General features: G+C 41.5%; 1 protein-coding gene across 1 annotated transcript in view; it reads right to left on the bottom strand.

Annotated features, from left to right (window-relative positions):
- Positions 1-16,201: 16,201 nt before the first annotated feature.
- TLN1 (talin 1) overlaps positions 16,202-23,375 on the bottom strand; it is a 3,443,760-nt gene continuing 3,436,586 nt past the window's right edge. The window contains exon 63 of the mRNA XM_044078439.1: positions 16,202-18,440. Coding sequence (XP_043934374.1) covers positions 18,309-18,440 — 132 coding nt within the window. The 3' untranslated portion in view covers positions 16,202-18,308. The remainder of the gene's footprint in view (positions 18,441-23,375) is intronic.

Here is a 23,375-nt window from a genome sequence, read left to right as displayed (position 1 = left end):
TTCAGCTCATTTTGTTTTTATTGGTATCGATTGGGTAATGGGAGATGGTTTGTCTATTGTATCTAAACAAAATATTACAACAGGCAGTTATTTGGCATAAGACTCTTTCTACCCTCCAGTTACCCTTGGTGTCCCTCAAGGGTCCATACAAGGACCTCTCCTCTTCTCAATATTTATTAATGACCTTCATCTAGCCACCCCCCCAAGCCACATGCATACAATATGCTGATGACTCGACCCTTATATGCTCAGCCAAATCCACATCTGAACTTCTCTCTCTTACCCAGAAAGTATTTAACACAGTTGAACAATGGTTTACACAACGTTGTCTTCTTTTGAACCCCCAAAAAACTAAATTCCTCCTCTTTAATCCGACCCACAAATCCTCTCCACTTGATTTCTCAGTTATATCCACTAATGGCACCATTATATCACCCGACACATCAACCAATCTACTGGGAATCACCATTGATAACAATTTGAACTTTGACATCCATATCAACAATACAATAAAAACTGTCAACAAAAAACTTGGCTCCCTCTATAAAATTAAATCTTACCTTTCTCCTACAGCTAGAACAACCATAGCACATACTCATCTAATCTCTACCCTCCTCTATGCCTCACCTATTTTCACTAACCTTTCTAAAAATAACCTCAGCAAACTGGAAACTTCCTACAATAACATAGGTAGATTTGCAACAGGTAACCCTTACAGAACCCACCACTGCATAAATATAAAGCAGCTTGGATGGCTTGAACTACAAAATGTGATTAAATTCTATCAACTAACCATCTCCCATAAAACTCTTTATAAACCTTCCTGTACTCCTAGTCTATCTACCCTCATCACTCCATACATAAATCTGAAATCACTGCGTTCCTCACATAAAAATCGTCTATATACTTCTAAAATTAACAACAAAGCTGGTGAATCTCTCTTCTCTAATGCTGTTGGAAAAACCTAGAATCTTCTCCCCGGCGACCTTTCCTCTCTTCCCTATCACTCTTCAAAAACAGACTAAAACCCTACCTTAGAACACACTGGTTGCGCCCCTGTACTAAACCTGACTAGGCTACTATCCACCCAATTAAACTTAGCTCTGCCTATCGCACACTACTCAAACTATTATATATTTTTTTACCTATAAATTACTGATTTCCTCCTAAACTACACTGTGCCGAGGCTCCCTTTACATTTCCTACTGAAGAATATATTTGTTTTTTCCTTTTATATTTTGTATATACTTAACCGGCCTCCTCTCTTGACCTTAGCCTTTCTATTTATCTATGTTTATAACTGCATATTGTATAGTATAAGCATTCTTGCACTACAAGTTCTTTGTCTATCCTCACAGAATACTATGTTTTAACCTGTAATATTGTATTTTTTTTGTATATAATTAATGCTGCTATTTAGTCATCTTTTCCTATTTATCTGTAGTGGAGCTTATCTCCTCGGGCCTCTACTGAAAATGGACATGTATCCAGTTAGACTAGCCCGGTCAACAAATGTAAAATAATAAAATAAATATTACAGAAAGAACATATGTGGATCATTAATTTAGGTGCCTTGTATAAGCCAGGACTTAATGAAGTTTGTTGACTCAATTTTTTTGTGTGTACTGGAAGGTCAGGTGGGTGAAGTGTGTGTGTGTGTGTGTGTGTGTGTGTGTGTGTGTGTATTTTTTTTTTTTTTTTAGTCACATAAGTGTATTGTATTTTTTGTTATTTAGGTGGACTGTGTCTTTAAATCATATGTTTAAATTTAACTTTGTTACTTCCTGCTTTAAACTGATGATGCCAGTGGGTGAAACAGTCTTGTTGGAATGTGATTTTCACTACATACAGCCTTTTATAAACGGTTTCATATTAAATTGCTGAATATACCGTTGCTGCTGTTAGTACAGCTTATGCATGTGCATTACTGTGGAGTGCTGGAGTCGCTTGTGTGGTGGTTTCTGTTCTTATACCCTGTTCAATCATTTTGTTTTGTGCACCATTTTTTGTTTTATATATATCTATATATATATATATATATATATATATATATATATATATATATATATATATATATATATATATATGTATACACATTATATATATGTATACACACACATACACGTACGTACATATACACACAGACCCATCTATGGGCAATTTAGAGTTGCCAATTTACTTACCACATTTCTGGGATGTGGAGGACACTGGAATATCCAGAACAACGCAAGTAATCATAGGTAGGACTAGGAACCTCTGCACAGAATGCAGCTCAGTCAAGAATCGCACCAAAAACCCTTTGTGTGTGAGGCTGTAATGCTACTCACTGCACCACTATACCACCATGCTTGTCTGCATATTTGTCACAATGTGAATGGTCAAAACATGAAGGAGCACAGATGGGAGGTGCCATGAAAGATGCCCCAGCAGTCAGCACCAAGCCTACTAGGAGCAGCACAGGAGGCTCAGCAGTCCTAGACTTTTTTCTCAAAAAGGAAAAAGTATCTTCACCAGGACTAAGAATCAAAATCAGTATGAGAACTGGGCTGTTTTCTTTCCCAACATATGAATTATACAGCTGAGAGTCCCAATATCATGGATATTGTCAATGGTTTCCTCTCTAAACTTCAACAAGACCCTAGATGGAGCAATACTCAAAACCAGCTTTACTTCTGCAAAACTGGGGAAGCATGGCTGCAGAAAATCCTGTCAAAAGCTTTACAGCTATTTCCCAAGCAAAACCAATGATGCTGGTAAAACTGATACACCCTGGGGAAATCATTAAATAGTTGTATAGTTGTCTACCTTCATATTACATTTTTTAGGCAATATCAGTTTTCATACGCTTACCGCTTAAAAAAATCTGAATACACAGACAGAAGCCTCAACAAAAAAATTCACCCCTACAGACACTGCTTTCTCTGGAATGCCAGGATATGTGCACTGTCATGGAGACCTGGTTCAAGACCATAGAAAGCACCTTATCAAATGCAAGGTTTCAACACCTACCAAGCGTTCAAAACTCACCACACTAGATGAAAGCTCTAAAAGGTGGTGGTGTCACTATATTCGCAACATAAAAAAATCACTTTCAGGCACATAAGACAACATAATGACCTGAACTCCTCAATGTTCACCAACAAAGCCCATTATTACATTATAGCTAAACACTGGCCCCCTCTATATCCCCCATGACCCATACCTTCTAACTAGTAAGGAGTCCCAATGCATTAGGCCAAACACTAGTCTCCTAGAGAAGACTTCACTTATCCCTACATTACACTGGAGACTTAATACAACCCCTGACATGTACAACCAGAAATTTCTGGACTTGAAATATACAAACTCTTTGAACTACTTAGCCTGCACCCCAACTAGCGTGGACAAAATTCCTGACTTAGCCCTCACCAATACGGGACAACTCAGTTCACCAGTTGTAGCTTATTCCCTTCATGAAACTGAACCATAAATCAGTCACACTCACCGTAAGACTGGAGCCAGAAGGATCCTCAAATGCCTCCGCATTCAGATATTATGCAAGGTTAATGTACGAAAACTCAGTGGCAATCCGGTTAAATTCAATCTCCCCCTCGAACCTGATGACCTCACTGCACGTGTGAAATCCTTTACAACCAAATTATATGCACTTGTAAATAGTGCACAGCTGTATCTGCCCCGCTGCAAAGCAAATACAATACCAAATAGCTGTAGTCATTACAGAAATAAAGAATAAAATAGTATGCACACTAACAGGTTTAAATAGTGTTTATAATAACTGGGGAGAAATATTCAAGTAATGGGACACTAGAACGGTTAGGATGGGCCTGGCTGCAGGAGGGGTGGAGCAGACTGATCCATTGCTCTTCACAGGGCCCCACTTGACCAAGGCCCATCTCTGAATGTCCTGCAGAACTGATCATCAATGACAGCATTTCTGATGTGGTTTATCTCTCTTATAAACGATCTAGTAGCATTTTCTCTATTTAATACAGAATAATTCAGTTCCATTTTCTGCAGGGCAGGCATTTTTAGGCTTATGGCATGGGTCTAAACTGTAAAGACAAAACCATTATCCATCTGGCGGATCCCATTTTCTAGTCCCAAAAACATTGATGAAATTCACATCTGAGTTTGCCATTGACAAGATTACCTACTTGGACCTGGAAATAGAGAAAGATAGGAGTCTAAATTGCTTCGTGGCCAGCATACATCGGAAGCCGACCTTCTCAAATTGTTATTTACATTTTGACAGTGAACACCCATTACACCAAAAAGTACAGTTTTGTACCTACCATAAATCTAGATGTTAGAGTGCTAATACAGCTGCAGTCATAACAGATGGGTTTTCCTGCAGTCAGGCGGGTCCTCGGTCGGCCGAATTCCAAAGTCTAGGTCCGGCGTCGGATGTCGTTGCTTCTTCCCTGACGTCAGTGCGACAGGGGTATAAAAGAACCAGCCGACGCCATTTTCTTCAGTTTTTCTTGCCTCAGATGTCAGGTGCCCCCAGAAGGAAGGCAATACATAAATTTATGTAATAATGCAATGCAATATAATCAAAAAAACAGTAGTTGCAAGCAAATACACCATAAAAGAATACCCCAATCAGGTTGCATGAGGAGGTGTTAGCCATTAGGCCTGTTCCAAGAGGGGAAGGAGGGAGGGAAACCTGGACTGCAGCTGTATTAGCACTCGAACATCTACATTTATGGTAGGTACAAAACTGTACTATGTTCATCGTGCATACAGCTGCAGTCATAACAGACGGGTAGAATCCCAAAGCTTAAAAGGGGGTGGTAGGCACTAGGTGGAACTAGGAGGAGCCAGGATGCCCTGCAAGACTGCAGTGGCAAAGCCTGCTCTAGATTTGGAGTATAATGGTAGGTGATAGTGCTTGGAGAAAGTATGTACAGAACTCCAAGTGGCTGCTTCCAAAATATCTTTGGTAGGAACCCCCCTGAGGAAAGCTGCAGAGGTAGCTGTGGCTCTTGTGGAGTGAGATCTGATGCCTGCAGGTACAGTTTTACCATGAAAACAGTAACAAAAGCATATGCAGTGGGCTATCCATTTTGAGATTGTCTGTTTGGAAATAGGCTTCCCTTGAGCTCCTTGTAGCAGACACAAAGAGTTGCTCTGATTTTCTGAAAGGCTTTGTTCTGTCCAAATAATAACATAGCTGTCTGTGAATGTCCAAGGAATGTAGTAGTCTCTCCCCTTTGTTTTGAGGATTAGGGTAAAAGGTAGGTAAGTGGATAGCCCGATTCAAAGCTACCCTGGATACTACCTTTGGCATAAAGGAAGGATTGGTTCATAAGGAGACTCTGTCCTGATGGAAAATGATGAAAGGCTGCACAGCCATGAGGGCTTGTAGTTCCAAAACCCTGCAAGCTGAGGTGATAGCCAGAAGGAAGGCTGTTTTCCAGGACAAATATTGCAGTTCTGTTGAAGCAGCTGGCTCAAAAGGAGGCAAGGTCAGTTTTTCTAGAATGAAATTGAGGTCCCAAGCAGGTACTGGTTGTTTCCTTGGGGGTTTTATATTCTTAGCCCCTCTGAGGAACTGTCTTAAGAGGGGGTGAGAGAATAAAGGAGGATCAGTGTTGTATTCTGCAGAAATGGCTGAGGCATGGATTTTGATGGAGGAGAATGAAAGTCCATTGCTTAGCATCTCAGCTAGGTACTGTAATATTTGAGGTAAATTCAGTATTCCAGGATTCTGACCCTTTTTCTGATTCCAGGCACAAAACAGTTTCCATTTTGCGGAGTAGGCTTTTCTAGTAGAAGGCCTTCTGGCCTCCAAAATGACATCCTGCACCTCCTTGGAGAGTAGGGTCTGTTGTGAATTTAAGGAATCTTCCATGCGGCTAGATTGAGTGTTTTCAGCTGACTGTGAAGAGTTTTGAAGTTGTGCTGAGTCAGTAGAAGAGGCATTAGAGGCAGGATCCATGGTGGGGAATGCGTCAGGCTCCTCAGGAGTGGGTACCAGTGTTGTCTTGGCCAGTCTGGAGCAATGAGAATCATCTTTGGTCTGTCTGCTCTGGTTTTAATAGAACTTTGGGCAGCAGAGGAAGAGGTGGAAAGGCATAAACTGTCATTGTTGTCCAACTGAAAGAGAGTGCGTCCACTTTCCAGGCCTGTGGATGAAAGGTCCTTGAGCAGAATTTTGTCAATTGGTGATTTCTGTGGGTGGCAAAGAGATCTATGTCTGGCCTTCCCCATGCTTGAATTATCTTTGTAAAAACTTGAGGATGCAACTTCCATTCGTGTGGATCTGTCATCTTTCTGCTTAGGTTGTCTGCCAGCGTGTTTTCCTTGCCTGGCAGGTACTGTGCTTGAAGTTCGATTTGTAATTTCAGAGCCATGTTCCAAAGAGACATGGCTAGCCTGCATAGGGGGGTATGAATGGGTACCTCCCTGTTTGTTTATGTACCACATTACTGTGGTGTTGTCTGTCCTTATCAATAGCTGGCCTGGATGCAGAAGGTCTTTGAAAGCCATAATAGCATTTATTACTGCTAGCATTTCCTTTTGATTGATGTGAAGGTGCTTTTCTTTTTGGGACCATTTGCCCTGAATGCATCGATCTGTCATGTGCGTCCCCCAGGCGTAGTCCGAGGCGTCTGTTGTGATGACTTGATTTGCTTGAGGCTTGCAGAATGGGAGACCTGTGTTTCTTTGGCATGCTTGAGCCCACCACAGAAATTCCTTTTGAAGACATGGAATCAGTGGTATTATTGTTTCCAAACTGTGGCTGTGTTGAGACCATAGGTTTTTTAGGTACCATTGAAGTTTCCTCATATGCAGCTTTGCACATGGGATTAGCAGGAAGCAAGATGCCATGAATCCCAGAGCCTGCAGGATTTTCCTTGCAGTCAGCCTGGTGAAGGTTGTCAGTTTTCTGAAGTATTGAGTTAGTTGCCCTTGTTTCTCTGGCGTGAGGTAGGCCATCTGGGTATTTGTATTCAAGCTGGCACCCAGGAAAATTATTGTTTGAGAGGGTATTAGCCTTGATTTCTTTTTGATGACTGTGTATCCCAGAGAATTCAACAACATTATTACAAACGTCAGATGTTTCAGAAGTATGTGCTTGCTGTCCGCTTGGATCAGGCAGTCGTCCAAATATGGGTATATTTGTATCCCTTGAAGTCTGCAGTAGGCAATTACTGATGCCAGGCATTTCGTGAACACTCTGGGCTCAGTAGATAAGCCAAAGGACAATGCAGAGAATTGATAATGGGTTGAACCTGCAAGAAATCTGAGGTATCTTCTGCAACCTTGTCTGATTGGGACATGCAGGTATGCCTCCTTGAGGTCCAATGTTACCAGCCAAGACTCCTTGCCCAGCATGGGAAGAAGCTGCTGTAATGTGAGCATCTTGAATTTTGGCACGAGTAAAAAATGTGTTTAGGATGGATAGGTCCAAAATACGTCTCCAATCTTTGCCCTTCCTTGGTACCAGGAATAGTCTGGAATAAAAACCTTAACCCTGTTCTTGTGCAGGTACCTCTTGAATAGCTTTCATGTCCATGAGATCTGAAATTTGTTTTTGTGCCTCTGCCCTTTGATTGTGTGGCAGGTTTGGCATGCCTCTCATTTTTGAAAGGGTGTGAAAGTGGAATCTGTAGCCTCTGTCTATAATGTCCAGGATCCATTTGTCTTTTGTGACAATATGCCAATTTTTCAAAAATAATGCCAGTTTTCCGCCTAAAGGTGCTGCCATTTGAGCCTTGCTTGGCATGCAAAGGGGAATGTCATTGGTTCTGCTTTCTGAATGGCTGTGAACTATCCTCACCACCTCTTTGTGTAGGTGCTTGCCATTGTCTGCCTCTAAACGATCCTTGAGATTGCCCTCTACACCTCGGGCGCCTGTATCGACCTCTTTGGGGTCTGTCCGTGGCTGGAAAGGACCAATTTTTGAAGGCCAATTTCTACTGAAACGTGGAGGTTGTACCTGTAGGAAATCTTTCACTGTTTGCATTGATTTTGCCTTTTCCTCCATTTTCTTTAATACCTCCTCAGCTTTAACACCAAACAATACATCTTTTTGAAGAGGTGCATCTAGTAATTTAGCTTTGACATGATCTGGTAAGGTTTGCTCTGAGCCAAGCATGTCTACGTATGACTGATCCTGTAACAGCAGCTCTACATGAGGCCTCTAAAGCATCAAAACCACATTGCAAGGTATGTTTACCCACTTGCTCTGCACTATGTAACAAATCCTGCAACTCCATCAAGTCTGGTTGTTCAGGTTGTGACATTTTGCTTTTCAACTGTGATAACAGAAACTGTTGGCACTTTAACATATGGAACTGACAGTTTAATGCCCTCATGGTTAAGGTGGCCGAGGTGTATACCTTTTCCCCCCACCTTTCTAAAGCTCTGGAATCTCTCTCTGAAGGTAATGGATTTTTAGCAGTGGAGGCCTCAATTCCCTTGGGACCCTGTGAAACAGTTTCTGGGTCAGCCGCATGGCTTTTGTATAGGAATTGGTGTGAATCAGGAACCCGGTAATACCTGTCAGGCTTGACTGGAGCTGGAGGTAAAGAATCTGGGTTAAGGCTGGCCTCCGAATACACATCATCTAGTATGTCTAAGACAGGAGGTATAGCCAGAGGCCTGTGCTGAGGGAGCAAGAGGAAATCCCTAAGCCTTTTCTTGGAGTCTGAGTACTCTTGGCCTTCCCAGTGGAAGTGTTCCCCTCAAGGTATGTAAGGTTTCCCCAAAAGAGTAATCCTCAGGGGGGGAGACAGAGGGAATGGACTCCTCTGCATCAGAATCTTCAAAAGGGGAGTATGAATGTTCCTGGTCTTCAGAATGTTCTGAAGTAATGGAGGCCTGGTCCGAGGAAGGGTATTCTTCCTCCACTCTGGGCCTTTTGTCCGAGGGGGGTTGAGAACCCCTGATAAGAGTAATCAAATCCTCAGCCATTTTGAGCATCTGCTTTTTAGGCATGGGGCCTTGAGAGGGGCCCTGTGGAGCTTATCTTTTAGTATGCATGGCTGCTTTGGACTTAGTGAAAGCCTTGATGGAAAAAGAAGAAGGCCTGAAGACACCTTGAGAGGTAGCAGGCCTGTCTAAACTCTGAGTTCCCCCGCCAAGAGTGGCTTCGGTATCTGTAGTCGGGGTGTGGGCTGAAGAGCCTGCGACCTCGGGCACAGAAGACACCGCCAATGAAGTGTCATCGGTAGTCACGGGCTGCGTAGGCGCCTCACTGAGAACCGGAGCACCTGTAGTCGGCTTTAGCGTGGTGTCGGCAGAAGTCGCGGACCTCGTATGTCTGTCCTTATCTTTGCGTTTTTTACTCAAAACTGGAGTCGGAGTATCCGACGACATAATGTAATTAAACTTTTTGCCAAAATAGTGTTGGGCGAACTCCGCCCGATGCTTAATAGTGCGTCTGCTGAATGTAGCACAAAAACGACAGGCCGAGACGTTGTGGTCTGGGCCTAAGCAAGGAATGCAGAGGGAATGAAAATCCTTATGCGGTATTTGTTTCCCACAAGAAATGCAATTACTAACTTTGACATCAGTCTGAGGCAAGAAAAGTTTCCCCAATGGGGTACTTAGCTTTCAGGAAGACTTCGGTTGAAAAATATTCGTAATCTCAGGAGCTGGCCGACCGGCACTTGCGAACTGCTTCTGCTTCGGGAACCGCGTGGCAAGAAAGACTGAAGAAAATGGCGTTGGCTGGTTCTTTTATACCCTGTCGCACTGACGTCAGGGAAGAAGCGACGACATCCGACGCTGGACCTAGCCTTTGGAATTCGGCCGACCAAGGACCCGCCTGACGGCAGGAAAACCCATCTGTTATGACTGCAGCTGTATGCACGATGAACATCAGGGCTATCGTGAAAGGCCAATTTGCTCGAGCAGCCCGCATGACATCAGAAGATAAGAAATTTCACGAGGAGTGCAAGTTCATCTTTGGCATGATCGTCAGCCGAGGGTACCCCGCCGATTTTGTCGCAGAATTGAGTTTGTTAGTGCAGAGGAAGAGGGTCAATGGCCACTTCCGCCCCCATTTTGGGGAATATGGAGGATGGGTCTTTAGGTTTACCTCGCCAGCGAGCCTGATACTTTCAATTGTACTTTTGTAATTTCATTCATCTTGGATGCAATGGACATTGTGTGTCCATCATAAAGAAAAATTGGCGCTTATTAACCACCGAGTCAATAGGAGCATTTGGACTACTATCGCCCCCAGAGGTTACTTTCAGGAGGGGCCTTAACATAAAAAACATCCTGGAGTCCAAAGTTGCTGGTGCCTCCCCCAGATCTGGGATGTTCAAATGTAACATGTGCAGGTACTGTAGATACATTAAAGCAAGTTCAGCTTTTTCCATCAGGGACAAGTATCTCATTCAAGGAAGATTCAATTGTGCCAGCAATCGGGTGGTATATTTAGCCCAGTGTTCGGTCTGTCCAGGTTTCTACATCGGCAAGACTGATAGGAAACTACAGGAACGAGTATACGAGCACTTATATGCCATCAGGAAGGGGAAGGTCGACAATGCTCTGGCCAAACATATATTAGATAATCCAGGTCACGAATTTTCATTTACAGTCATCGATCAGCTAAACCAAGAGTTTAAGGGGGGACCTGATTCTTTAAGACTAGAATGCAAGGAGTTGATGTGGCAACTTAAGTTGGAAGCTTACCATTTACCTGGACTTAACAGTATGCTTTCTATCAGTTGCTTCCTCAAATTGAGAAGCCTAGTGAGGTGAAGCCCCCTGGAGTGACTTAATGCCATCTGGGAACATATTTTTGGGTTTTATCATTTTTTATTTAATTTCTGTGTTCACCATTTATTGTTTATATTAATGTTTATATTAACATTTGTGGGAATTTTTTTCCACTTTTATACTTATTTTTAAAATACATCATAATTTTTCTTGTGGTTATTGACACATTTGATCATTCGTATTTATATGTAATTATGGTGGCTTTAAAATTCAATATTTGGAGCATTATAGGTTTACCAGCATTGATGGCAGGTATGAGTAGTAGATACCAAATTGTTGAACATTTTGGCCACTTCTTAGTTAATAATTTCAAAGTGTAATTATGTGCTTTTTAAAGGGGAGCCGCTAGGGGGGCGCATCTGAGTGGGGTAGTGATGTATTTATAGTGAGACAAATGTGTGGTGCAGTTTGTTTTCTGAGGAAGTTGGTGCAGAGCTCCGACAAAAAGCTTGTTTTTAAGCTTAATAAAATTTCAATTTGGTTTTTTCGTTTATTGGCGTTCTTGTTTACAACATAACCTGTGGATTATAAAGAACTTTGCACACATCTATCTGAATCCAGGAGTTTAAAGGCGCTGGACCTGCAAGGGTGTTTTTTTCACCAGTTTGTTTTTTGTTTTTTGAATTTTTAGAAAGTTTGTGTCTTCTACCATGCAGGAAGCCAGTGGCACTTCAGACTCAGGCGACTTAACTATACTTATTAACCTCCTAACTGAGAAAGTGGATCATCTTTCACAACGAATTGATGGGCTTTCACAAAGCGGTTCTTTGAGGCCAACGGTGCGCTCCTCCAGTGGATTATCAACGGAATCTCCAGCTTTGTTACCGGCTAGTGGAACCGGAATTGACTCGAGAGTTGTTACCATCGGCAACAAGGCTTTACTTAATACCGATAGCAGCGGTAAGCCTAAGGGCATTTTGGGAGGCCATACAAGTTCAGGTGAGAATACTGGAGCCTCTCCAGCTATTCTCAGTGAAATGGAGGCACCGAAGAGTGGCTATGTTAAATTAAACTTGAACAATTGGTTGAATCGCCCCTTTTGGCAATATTGATATTCAAACTGAAGGATTGTCCAATTTACCTACTAAGCTCAACAATTTCGACCAAAAATTACTGAGGTTAAGGAAGTTACAACTTGAGGTATCCTACTTTGGGGAATGCCGACGTGCGAAGATTGTTCTGAAGGGGATTCGCTCGTGGCAATACCCTACAGGTTTGGAAGATGGGTCGAAATTCCACCTTGACCTTTTGGCACTTTTTGATAGACATGGGAATGAATTGATCAACTTAATCTGCGCCCACTACCAGGAAGCTATTAATCAATTAACCATGGAACTTTCCAACTTAGATGAGGAAATTAAATCATATACTCATTTTTTCGGATATCGTTATGAATACGAAAGAGTCTTTACCAGTATCGACCAACACATTTCTAAGACCACTATAACTAAAGTAAAAAAAACTCCTGAGGGACATAAAAGCCTATAAAGAGGGGGTAGCCTACCCCAAACCCCCTAAATCTCAAGGGAATTTTCTAGGGAATAGCAGAACCATCATGGGGTTGCTATCTGGCCCCGAGACTAATGGCCAACCTATGCACCCCCGTGAACCGGAGAATGGATCCCTATTGAGGCGAACAAACCAGAGAATTTCAACGGAATGTGTTATGAGTATTGGGCCGGGCGCGAGCCAGGAAGAGCAGACTCTTGATAACTATGATGAAAATTTTCAAGTCCGAGCCTCATCCCCCCCAGCCACAGTTGGGTCGGATGACGAGGAACAAATACAAAACCAGGAGGAACTGAGAGATCATGGTCTAGCTATTCCTTTAGTACCCCCAACGCAACCCTTGGAAATACTTTACAATACGGGTAAAGACTAAGATTTACAATTTTTCACAGTTTGTTTTTTCTCAACCTTTGGTGGATGTTTAGGCTAAAGGATTAACTTTTGTACCCGCCTGTAGAGCTGGTGTTGGGAGGACTATATTGGACCTGAAACTTTTTGTGAGAAAGTTGAACCTGTCACTGTTATTGGGTGATTCCCAAAAACGCAAGAACCCTTACCACATACCAAGTACTTTTAATCCGCCATTACTCCCAGCTGTCGGAATTTTCAAACAATTGTGTGATTTTGACATCTGCCACCTCCTCAATTCAAGGCGCCAGGCTCATTTTAGTATCACTAAGGAGGAGAGGGCCTTGTTAGAGGCACTCAGGTTTGCATCAGTTAGACTTATGCAACCCGACAAGGGAGGGGGATTGGTGGCTATGGATATGAATGACTACAATGACAGGATGTTGGCTATCCTATCTTCTGATACTTACCAGGAGGTTTCTAAGAATGAATTGAATCTTAGCTTGTGCCACATACGGTCATTTTTTGAGGAGATGTTTATCAATGGCGTTATGGATGTGGATGTATATAATTTTGTTTCTGTGGTATCACCCAAAATTCCAGTCTTGTTTGGGAACCCCCAAGATGCACAAGAACATCTATGATCCACCTATGCGGCAACTGGTCAGTGCCAGAGGAAGCATTACGTATGCAATGGCCAAGGTGGTGGACGAGATTCTCAAGAAGTATGTGGACAGAGTTCAATACATTTCGAGAGATTCTTGGGCATTTTTGGAAAAAGTGGGTTCTGTTCCATTTAATGCTGATTGTATTCTCTTGACCATTGACTTTGTTGACCTGTACTCATCTATCCCCCATTTGGAGGTGGTTGAGTGGATCCAATTGGAAATGGTTTTTCACCATGCTCCTGCAGAAGAAGTTACGTTGGTCAGCGAACTATTGGAGGTTATTCTTACCAGCAACTTTTTTACATTTAATAACCGGTGGTTCCACCAATTGACTGGGGTCCCTTTGGGATCGCCCTGTGGAGCCAGTGTGGCCAATTTAGTTTTGGCCCACTGGGAGAGGGTGTTTTATCTAATTCTTTGGTCCAAGAGAAAGTAGCGTTATACACTAGGTTCTTGGATGACATTTTTATCATCTTCAATGGTACTCTACATGATGTTATTAACTTGGTGTCGTTTTTTAACGGCTCCACAGAATTTTTGAAATTCACATCTGAGTTTGCCATTGACAAGATTACCTACTTGGACGTGGAAACAGAGAAAGATAGGAACCTAAATTGCTTTGTGGCCAACATACATCGGAAGCAGACCTTCTCGAATTCCTATTTACATTTTGACAGCAAACACCCATTACACCAAAAGAGGGCTATCGTGAAAGGCCAATTTGTTCGAGCAGCCCACATGACATCAGAAGATAAGAAATTTCACGAGGAGTGCAAGTTCATCTTTAGCATGTTTGTCAGCAGAGGGTACCCCGCCGATTTTGTCGCAGAATTGAGTTTGGAAGTGCAGGGGAAGAGGGCCAATGGCCACTTCCGCCCCATTTTGGGGAATATAGAGGATGGGTCTTTAGGTTTACCTTACCTCGCCAGCGAGCCTGACACTTTCAATTGTACTTTTGTAATTTCATTCAACTTGGATGCAATGGACATTGTGTCCATTATAAAGAAAAATTGGCGCTTATTAACCACCGAGTCAATAGGAGCATTTGGACTATTATCGCCCCCTAAGGTTACTTTCAGGAGGGGCCTTAACATCAAAAACATCCTGGAGTCCAAAGTTGCTGGTGCCTCCCCCAGATCTGGGATGTTCAAATGTAACATGTGCAGGTATTGTAGATACAGTAAAGCAAATTCAGCTTTTTCCATCAGGGACAAGAAGTATCTCATACAAGGAAGATTCAATTGTGCCAGCAATCGGGTGGTATATTTAGCCCAGTGTTCGGTCTGTCCAGGTTTCTACATCGGCAAGACTGATAGGAAACTACAGGAATGAGTATACGAGCACTTATATGCCATCAGGAAGGGGAAGGTCGACAACGCTCTGGCCAAACATATGTTAGATAATCCAGGTCACGAATTTTCGTTTACAGTCATCGATCAGCTAAACCAAGAATTTAAGGGGGGACCTGATTCTTTAAGACTAGAATGCAAGGAGTTGATGTGGCAACTTAAGTTGGAAGCTTACCATTTACCTGGACTTAACAGCATGCTTTCCATCAGTTGCTTCCTCAAATTGAGAAGCCTAGTGAGGTGAAGCCCCCTGGAGTGACTTAATGCCATCTGGGAACATATTTTTGGGTTTTATCATTTTTTATTTCATTTCTGTGTTCACCATTTATTGTTTATATTAATGTTTATATTACCACTTGTGGGAATTTTTTCCACTTTTATACTTATTTTTAAAATACATCATAATTTTTAATTTGATCATTCGTATTGTATGTAATTATGGTGGCTTTAAAATTCAACATTTGGAGCATTATAGGTTTACCAGCATTGATGGCAGGTATGAGTAGTAGATACCAAATTGTTGAACATTTTGGCCACTTCTTAGTTAAAAATTTCAAAGTGTAATTATGTGCTTTTTAAAGGGGAGCCGCTAGGGGGCGCATCTGAGTGGAGTAGTGATGTATTTATAGTGAGACAAATGTGTGGTGCAGTTTGTTTTCTGAGGAAGTTGGTGCAGAGCGCTGACGAAAAGCTTGTTTTTAAGCTTAATAAAATTTCAATTTGTTTTTTTCGTTTATTGGCGTTCTTGTTTACAACATAACCTGTGGATTATAAAGAACTTTGCACACATCTATCTGAATCCAGGAGTTTAAAGGCGCTGGACCTGCAAGGGTGGTTTTTTCACCAGCATTTCTGATGTGGTTTCTCTCTCTTATAAACAATCTAGTAGCATTTTCTCTATTTAATACAGAATACTTCAGTTACATTTTCTGCAGGGCAGGCATTTTTAGGCTTATGGCATGGGTCTAAACTGTAAAGACAAAACCATTATCCATCTGGCAGATCCCATTTTCTAGTCCCAAAAACATTGATGAAATAAAGACAGTAACCTAAGAACCTGACAAACAGGAAAAAAAAAACATCTGATTAAAAAAAAAGGTGTCTAGAAAAATATTTCACTATTGAAATACAATACAGTTCTCGCCCTGAATTCAAACTAGTCTGGTTCTCTCACAGGGTGGAAAAAAATAAAGGGGTGGGATTGTCCATTCCTATTCCTACGACAGAGGTGACAGCAATAGGACCCACTGAAGAAAAAGTTCCATCTGGTATTGAAAAGGCTGCAGATGTGAAGATATGTCTGATTTCAGTCAAAACAAACTAGTAACTAACTTGAAGGTAAAACAACCTAAGTGTGACTTGACTGTTTGATGGGTACTGGATTGTTGTACCACCCTTGTCTGTCATATCTGCACTTTGTAAAAAGCAAGATTTTCAGCCTGCTTAAGAAATCCTGGCTTTTGCTCATAAGCAAACAAGAAATTCTGGTTTGTCCACTGAGTGTCAAGTTAATATATCCCAAAACAGCCCATCTCGGACAGGAAGAATAAATTAGTAGACACAGAGCTAATTAGAAGACTATTATGCTACTCTGGTGAAAAAAATCTTTATTTATCCATAACACTTTCCAAGAAAACATGTTAAACTAGAATAAAATTTCTAAATCCCTTAACAGTTTTATAGTATAAGCTTACACAGTATCAAAATAGAAGCCGTGATTTGAAGGCATTAGCTCAGTGACAATATAACACTAATTCTGTAATTCGGCAAGTGAACATATGGTGGATACTGGATTTTTTTTTCTTTTTTAAAAATTAATAAATTACCCTTTTTTTGAGCAATGCCAGCTGCTAAAACTGACAGTCGGACAGGCCAGCAGAAGTCACTCTCCCACTGTCAATACTCAGCACTATGTGGAACACCTAGATACATCCAACACCTTTCAACATGTAAAAAGAGTTCATAAGTTAACCGTACTTAAGTGCACCTTAAATGGCTTAATGTATTCAACAATTTTAGTAAATTAACTGAAAACAAAAGGCATCATTACAGCAAGTAAACATAGGCACTTATTAAAAATGAATATGCAAACACAAAAAGGCAACAGTCAAGTGTACAAGACTGAATTTACCAGTGACTCTCCCTGTGTTAAAGAGATGCCTGTCAGAACACAACCACAAGGCATACCAAATTCCATGAAAGGAATTGAAATTCACTAATAACTATTATTGCTGCTCTAACCAATTCAGCCATACCCCTTCTTACTTTCAGTAGTGCTCCATTTCACCGTCACAGCCTACTTTACTACCAAGAAAACATAAAAATTTGTAAACATTTCTCTCCTAGATTTACACATTAGAAGAGCCAGGTCCAAACAAGAGGCAGTCCCCCAAAATAGTACAAAAACTACTAATCAAGTTTCAGAGGTACCAAGATGGAATGTTGAAACCGTGTCCTTCCAAGATGCACACGGACAAAGGACTACTCATTTCTACTCATTCTGTTTGACATGTCAAGGGGATCCCAAAAGCACTACAAAGCAATAACAAAATAGTAGCACAAGTACTTTTTGCTATAATGCAAAGATCATGAAGGCGGCCAGCAGACCAACATGACTTCCAAGTAGGGCCCTTCTTTACAGCAAGTAACCTTCATCTTTGATGCTTACATCATAATAATAATAAAAAAAAAACACACATGCACATATACACACACAAAATGTTTACATGATAGTTTTAAGGACACTTAAAGCATTCATCACACGAAGGGCATTAAGTGTGACTGTTACCGTTTTATGAAATTATACAACAATCTTCCCCCCTCAACTGTTAAGTAAAATCCATAATCATGACTCAAGGCAACTTAGATCCATTTAATTTCATAGAAAATATGTATAATACGTTTTTTTTTTAAATCTGTGCAAGTATTAATACAAAAGTTTACTTTTTAAAAACCATTTAACCAATTGCACCATAAACCCCAACTGTATGTGGACTTGCATGGGGAAGAAATCTTGCATGCGACATCTGTTCACTCCTGTGTAGAACAAACACCATCTTTGGAATACAGTACTGAAATGTTGGACTTTATAGCTAGAAAAAAGGATTAGTCTTCAAAGCCAACAAAAAATGGACACACAACAGACACAAATGGCAGGGGGAACTTTTCTAGGTTCAACTGCATCCAGGAAAAGCGCATGCACTTAAATAATGGCTTGTTCCCTAAATGTATCAAGAGCAGACAAGGCACAAAAAGATGCACTGAACCAATGCAGATACAAGGAAGTGGGTTAGTCTGTCTTTGTAATTTCAAAATAAGAAGCAGTGAAAAGCTTTGAGACGCTCATTGTGGAAACCATATCCTTAATGTGCCACAAAGGAAACAGTTGCAGTGGCGATAGCTGTGCAACAATTACAGAATTCTCTGTATTGGGTGAAGGGAGTTTCAAGGAAATGGCCAAAAGTCTGAAAATGTAACAGGAACACAAATGAACTTCCCTCTTGCTTTTGCTCTTCTGGGGGATCAAAATCCTCAGCCTTGTGTGTTGACTGCTTGCAGTTTTGCTTTAAAAAGTACATTTTATCCTTAAATCAGCTCTTGGCACTGCAGTTTACAGACAGCCCTCGCACTAAAAGTGGAGAAGGCAGGTAGTTTTGAGTTTTTCACTGTAATTCACCAGGTACCCTTTTCTGACTTAATTCTGTCCCTCATCCCGTAGTTCAGAAGGCAAGAACTTGTACTGCTGTTCACGTATCCTTGCTAGCTTCTTGCGGGCTTCCTCCAATTCCTTCTCTTTTCGCAACATCTCCTCTTGGGCTGCAATAATCTAAAGGGGGGAAAAGAATAAAGCTAAGCCACCCTACTTACTAGAGCATCAACTGATGCAATTTTGTGCAGATAAGTGCCTGCAACACAAAACACTTTAGATACTCAACAAACCACTTCCAATGCATAATTTACTTTTCTTACTCAAAGCAGCCGGATTTAAAAAAAAAATCCAAAACGTAGCTCAATCAGAAAACTCTGTATCAGACAGTTACCTACCATAAATAGGTCGGTATACAAGGTGCTTTGTGAGGAAGTCCTCCTTCACAAGTTTGTGACTGGCTACCTTCAAATTCAGCCATTTTTATCTGCAGCTCTCATTGCTGGGGTGTGTGCACGTACCTTTTACTGCTGCATGTCATGGAATAGGAGAGCCCTGCTAGTCCATGTACCCAATAGTTTGCACCACCAACTGAGCAAATTATCTGTATAGCAGCGTAATGAGTACATTACTAAAGACGGTAGAGGAAATAGACTGCAACACAATAAATCGAACTTTAACTACAATACTTTACATCAAACATGATAACCACTGCAAACAAAGGACTGCAAATGTAAACCACAGGCTTACATTTGTGATCACAGAATAAAATAAATCACAGAAATACACAATACCTCAAAGTACAGTTGCGTAAAAACTTACTATAACAGTAGATGCTTTTCTCTTCACTGCTGCAGTATTCTTTACCCAAGGGATCTCCTGCTAAGGACAGCCCAACATCCATCCAGTATACCAAAGCCTTTAGTACTTGTAGGTGTTATACATCACACGTATGTTCCCTGTGCAAGGTGTAGGGCATAAAGGTGACGTATGGACACACACACAAAACTTCTCTGCCACCAGTTTGAACGCTAATGTTGAACGTCAATCTGAATACCCTTCGGCCATGCTGGTTACCAAGCTGTTTTATAAGATAAGTGCCCTGTTGAGGTTTCTGTTAGACTCTGGTGTCAGCAGTAAGACAGTTAAATTTGCAAAGTGGGATCACATCCTTTAGCTTAGGAGGAAATTCTGCATTCCAACTGCATTGCAATCTGAAGTGGGGAAACACCGGAGGTCCCAGAGAATTCAGAGAACCAACCTGGGGGCTGCACAAGTGCCTCTATGGATCAGACATCTTCAACTCTAGGGAGATTTCTGGAGGCTGAACAGATAACCCTCATCTCTTTACTGTTCTTGTGCTTAGGGACAATTCACATATTGTCTTCTTGGCTGAGAAATCCAAAACAGGCAAAGCACCTGAAGGCATGTTAGTTTGTCAGTTCAGGGCCTTCAGCATTTCCTTATTTAAATTGTTCTTGGAGTTACCTAGGGTCTTCTAGCTAAAACCCGAGCATTTACCATATCATCATCATCATGGCAGGGTCCTATACAAATCACAGTAAGGAAATATTTATAAGGTATATGCATATCATAAGTACACCTGCTGACCTTTTCTTGGGTGGACACGCCCTATTAACATGCAAGATGTCGGACTCCAACCAACAATTCACAAAAGCACAATTTTAAATAGAAAAAGGGTTCTCCAACAAAACACTTATCTGCCAGCTCAGAATGAACAGGGTGAACCATTGGATTGGCAACACATACCTTAAAACTTTATGCGAATCATACTGCAGAAAGAATAAATTAAAGATGGAGTGAGCAGACCTCACCTTTCTACTCTGCCAGGAATGTGCAGAAATTGCAAAAGAAGTAGACATCTGTCTAGTGGAAAGGGGGAAGGGTACAAAGCTTGAAAGATGATACAGATCTCAGGCCTTCTGTATAAAGAAAGAGGCATTATTTATAACTACTGTAATAGTGATCTACATGAAGAACATGTATTATTTTTCAAGATGGAGAGAAAGTTACGTACTCACCATAACTATGCATCTGTGTTGTCCATTTTCATTCTTCCTCAATGTATGAGGTTACAGATCCGACGCTGCTAATTATCACAGACTTAACTGATCCAACTCTCGAGCTCCTTCCTTTACCCATAATGCCCCAGCCAGCCTACAATACCTCAGACTGAGTTTGCTGCCTTACAGACCCCTAAGATAGAGTAGGAAAAGGAAATCACAGTAAGCTACTGCTCAAACCTGGAGCAAAAGGTTCCAAAATAGCTGTAAGATCACTCCAGAAGATGACAAGAAGGGGAAAGGAGGGTGGGAAGTTGAAGAATGAAAACGGACAACAAAGATGCATAGCTATGGTGAGGTTCTAAGAGACATGGTTAAAGTAATGGTCAGATCTGAAGTCTTTGGATCCAAGTGTGGCCTGGGAGACTATCAGTATGACAGTTGGATCTGATGTTTTTCTTTTAGGATCCAGTGTGGACAGATCACAAGTTCTTCTGATCTTCTGGGGAGGCTCCAACAAAGCCATGGTGGAAGCAGAGGACTTTGCAAATCAGGTAGGGGATCTCTTTCGAGATTCAGAAGCAGACTTTGGATGTTTACTGGGGGTGTCTGTGTACCTGAAGATGATGAAGGTGGTAACAAGCCCTTAAGCACCAGTGTACTTTTTCTATCCGAGATAGCTCTCAAATTAAAGACCCAAAAATAGAACAATCCGTGTTTAGGTGTGCTGCCACTACGCAATAAATGCACTCCCTGTGGGCATCAGAATTTGGAATCTTGTGCTCAGAGGAAGTGCAATTTTTAAAACTGGTTGGTTTCTTGGTCACAGATAAAAAATGGAAAAAAAGGAAAAAGGCCACAACTTTTTTTTGTTTAATAGGCTTAAGAAAAAAAAAGGTAAACTACCAACAATGGTAGGAGGACTACCCAAGAAAGAAATGCAAGAAAAGATTGGTACCAACAATGGCACAAATAGTACAAGTGCAGAAAGGATGTTTGGAAAAATAAAAACTACCACACAGAGAAAATATGGTAAACAACTGGAGAAAGTCAACAAGGGGGAGAGAGAGGATAGATGAAAAACTAGAGTAGAGAGTTTTCCTGAGGAAAAAAAACATACTGGAAAAAACCCCCTGAAACAACCCAAACAAGCTCTGAGAGAAGATCTGCTTCCATGCGAGATGGTGGCAAATGAAATCCGAGATATTGTAGGCTGGCTGCGGCATGATAGGTAGAGGGAGGAGCACAAGAGCTGGATTCTTAAGTCTGTGATATGTGGTCAAGTTGGATCTGTAACCCCATATGTTGAAGGAGACTGAAAAGAACATCAGATCATGTTAAAGGTGGGATGAAGGATGACAACAGACCAACCCAAATAAAAATATTTAGTTGCCTTAACTTTTTCCCCCTTAACTTTTCCTTGACAGCATGTTACACTAGCATGTGGTGACATTTAACCAGGTGTCTGGGAGGTATGGCACTGGAAAAAGAAAATGAAAACTGTATACAATGCATCAAAAGGAACCCTTGTATCTTATTAGAACAATTACATCTTTTGGGAATAGGGTAAAGTATAGTTGTGCAAAAACTTAACATAACATTAGATGCCCCCTACTAATCACTACTGCAGTAATCCAAACAGATGGGGTTCCACCTTTGACATCTGGTTGGGGTACCAAAGCCTAAGTTCTACCAGTAGCATAATATGATGTATGATCTCAGTTCTCAAGCACAGTGGTATATGAGCGTACGTACAAGTGTAAATCCTCAGACCATCTAAAACACCAGCAGCCTGAAGAACTATGAGACAGGAGTAGTCAAGCTAGTAGGGGAGGCTCCTTTAGTTCCAAGTCCCAGAGAGGGGACAGCAGAAAGAAGGGACAAAGAAATTGGCAAGAAAAGGGGGAAGGAGGTGTGAAGAAATATTGCAACAGTGTTCAGTAGGACATCTAGTAAGTTCTTACACAACTGTACTATCTCCTGATTGAAATCACTGTTGCATTAACCCATACAGATTGGTAATTCAAAAAGGTTAAGGAAACAGAAGGGAGGATGGTTGAGAAAGGTGAAAACTGTCAAACAGGCTGGAAAGGACAGACATGGAGAAGGCTGTCCTCGACATGAAAAGGGCTGTAGTATTTACTGAAAATGTGCAGAGAAGACCACGTAGAAGCTTCCAGGATGGTTCTGGAAACTAACCCTATGTAGAAAGCCCCAGTAGAGGCAACTGCTTTAATACAGTGAACCCTTGCAGAAGATGGCAAAGATTTGCCATAGTGTGTTGGAAAGCCAGGTAACAATAGCTTGTTTGGATTCTGGCTAGCCCAGCTTCAAGTCCACAAAAGGAACAAATAATGTGACTTGCAAATAAACAACCTTGCCCAGGTAGAATCTTGGTTGCCTGTACATATCTAGGGAGTGAAGGAGACTTGCACCCCTGTTCTTCATACTGTGAAAGAAAGTAGGCAGATTTGAGGGCCTGGCTAAGGGACATCCCTTTACCACTTTTGGCATGAAAGCGGGGTTGGCCCTCAGGGACACAATGTCCTTGTGGAAAATAAGAAAGGGAGGAATGGCCATGAGTGCTTGAAGTTCTGAAATTCTCTTACTAGAAGTGAGGGAAAGCCACAAATATTTTCCAAGTGTAGAACTTGAGTAGAAAAGTACAGTTTTGTACCTACCATAAATGTAGATGTTAGAGTGTATACACTGCTGCAGTCATTACACCTGGGTTATCCTGCCGTCAGGCAGTCCCGCAGAGGGCCCGAGTTCCAAAGTCTTGGTCCGGCATTGGTTGCTGTCGCTTCTTCCCTGACGTCAGTGGGCCAGGGGTATACAAGATGCAGCCAATGCCATTTTCTTCAGTTTTTCTTGCCCCAGATGTCAGGTGCCTCCAAAAAGGTAGGCAATGTAAATTGCTAATACAACATACATAAGAAAAGCAAACAAATACTTTCTGTTACCAGCAAATACCCCCCATAGGTAGCAAAGGGTAGAATACTAGGGTAAGTACCAACAAGTAAGAGGGGAAGGAGGGAGGGTAACCTGGACTGCAGCAGTGTATACACTCGAACATCTACATTTATGGTAG

Source organism: Protopterus annectens, chromosome 1.part1 (assembly GCF_019279795.1).
Source record: "Protopterus annectens isolate FY-2018-M chromosome 1.part1, PAN1.0, whole genome shotgun sequence".
Taxonomy (NCBI): domain Eukaryota; kingdom Metazoa; phylum Chordata; order Ceratodontiformes; family Protopteridae; genus Protopterus; species Protopterus annectens.
Note: the sequence above shows the minus strand (reverse complement) of the source record. Positions and strands in the feature narration are given on the sequence as shown.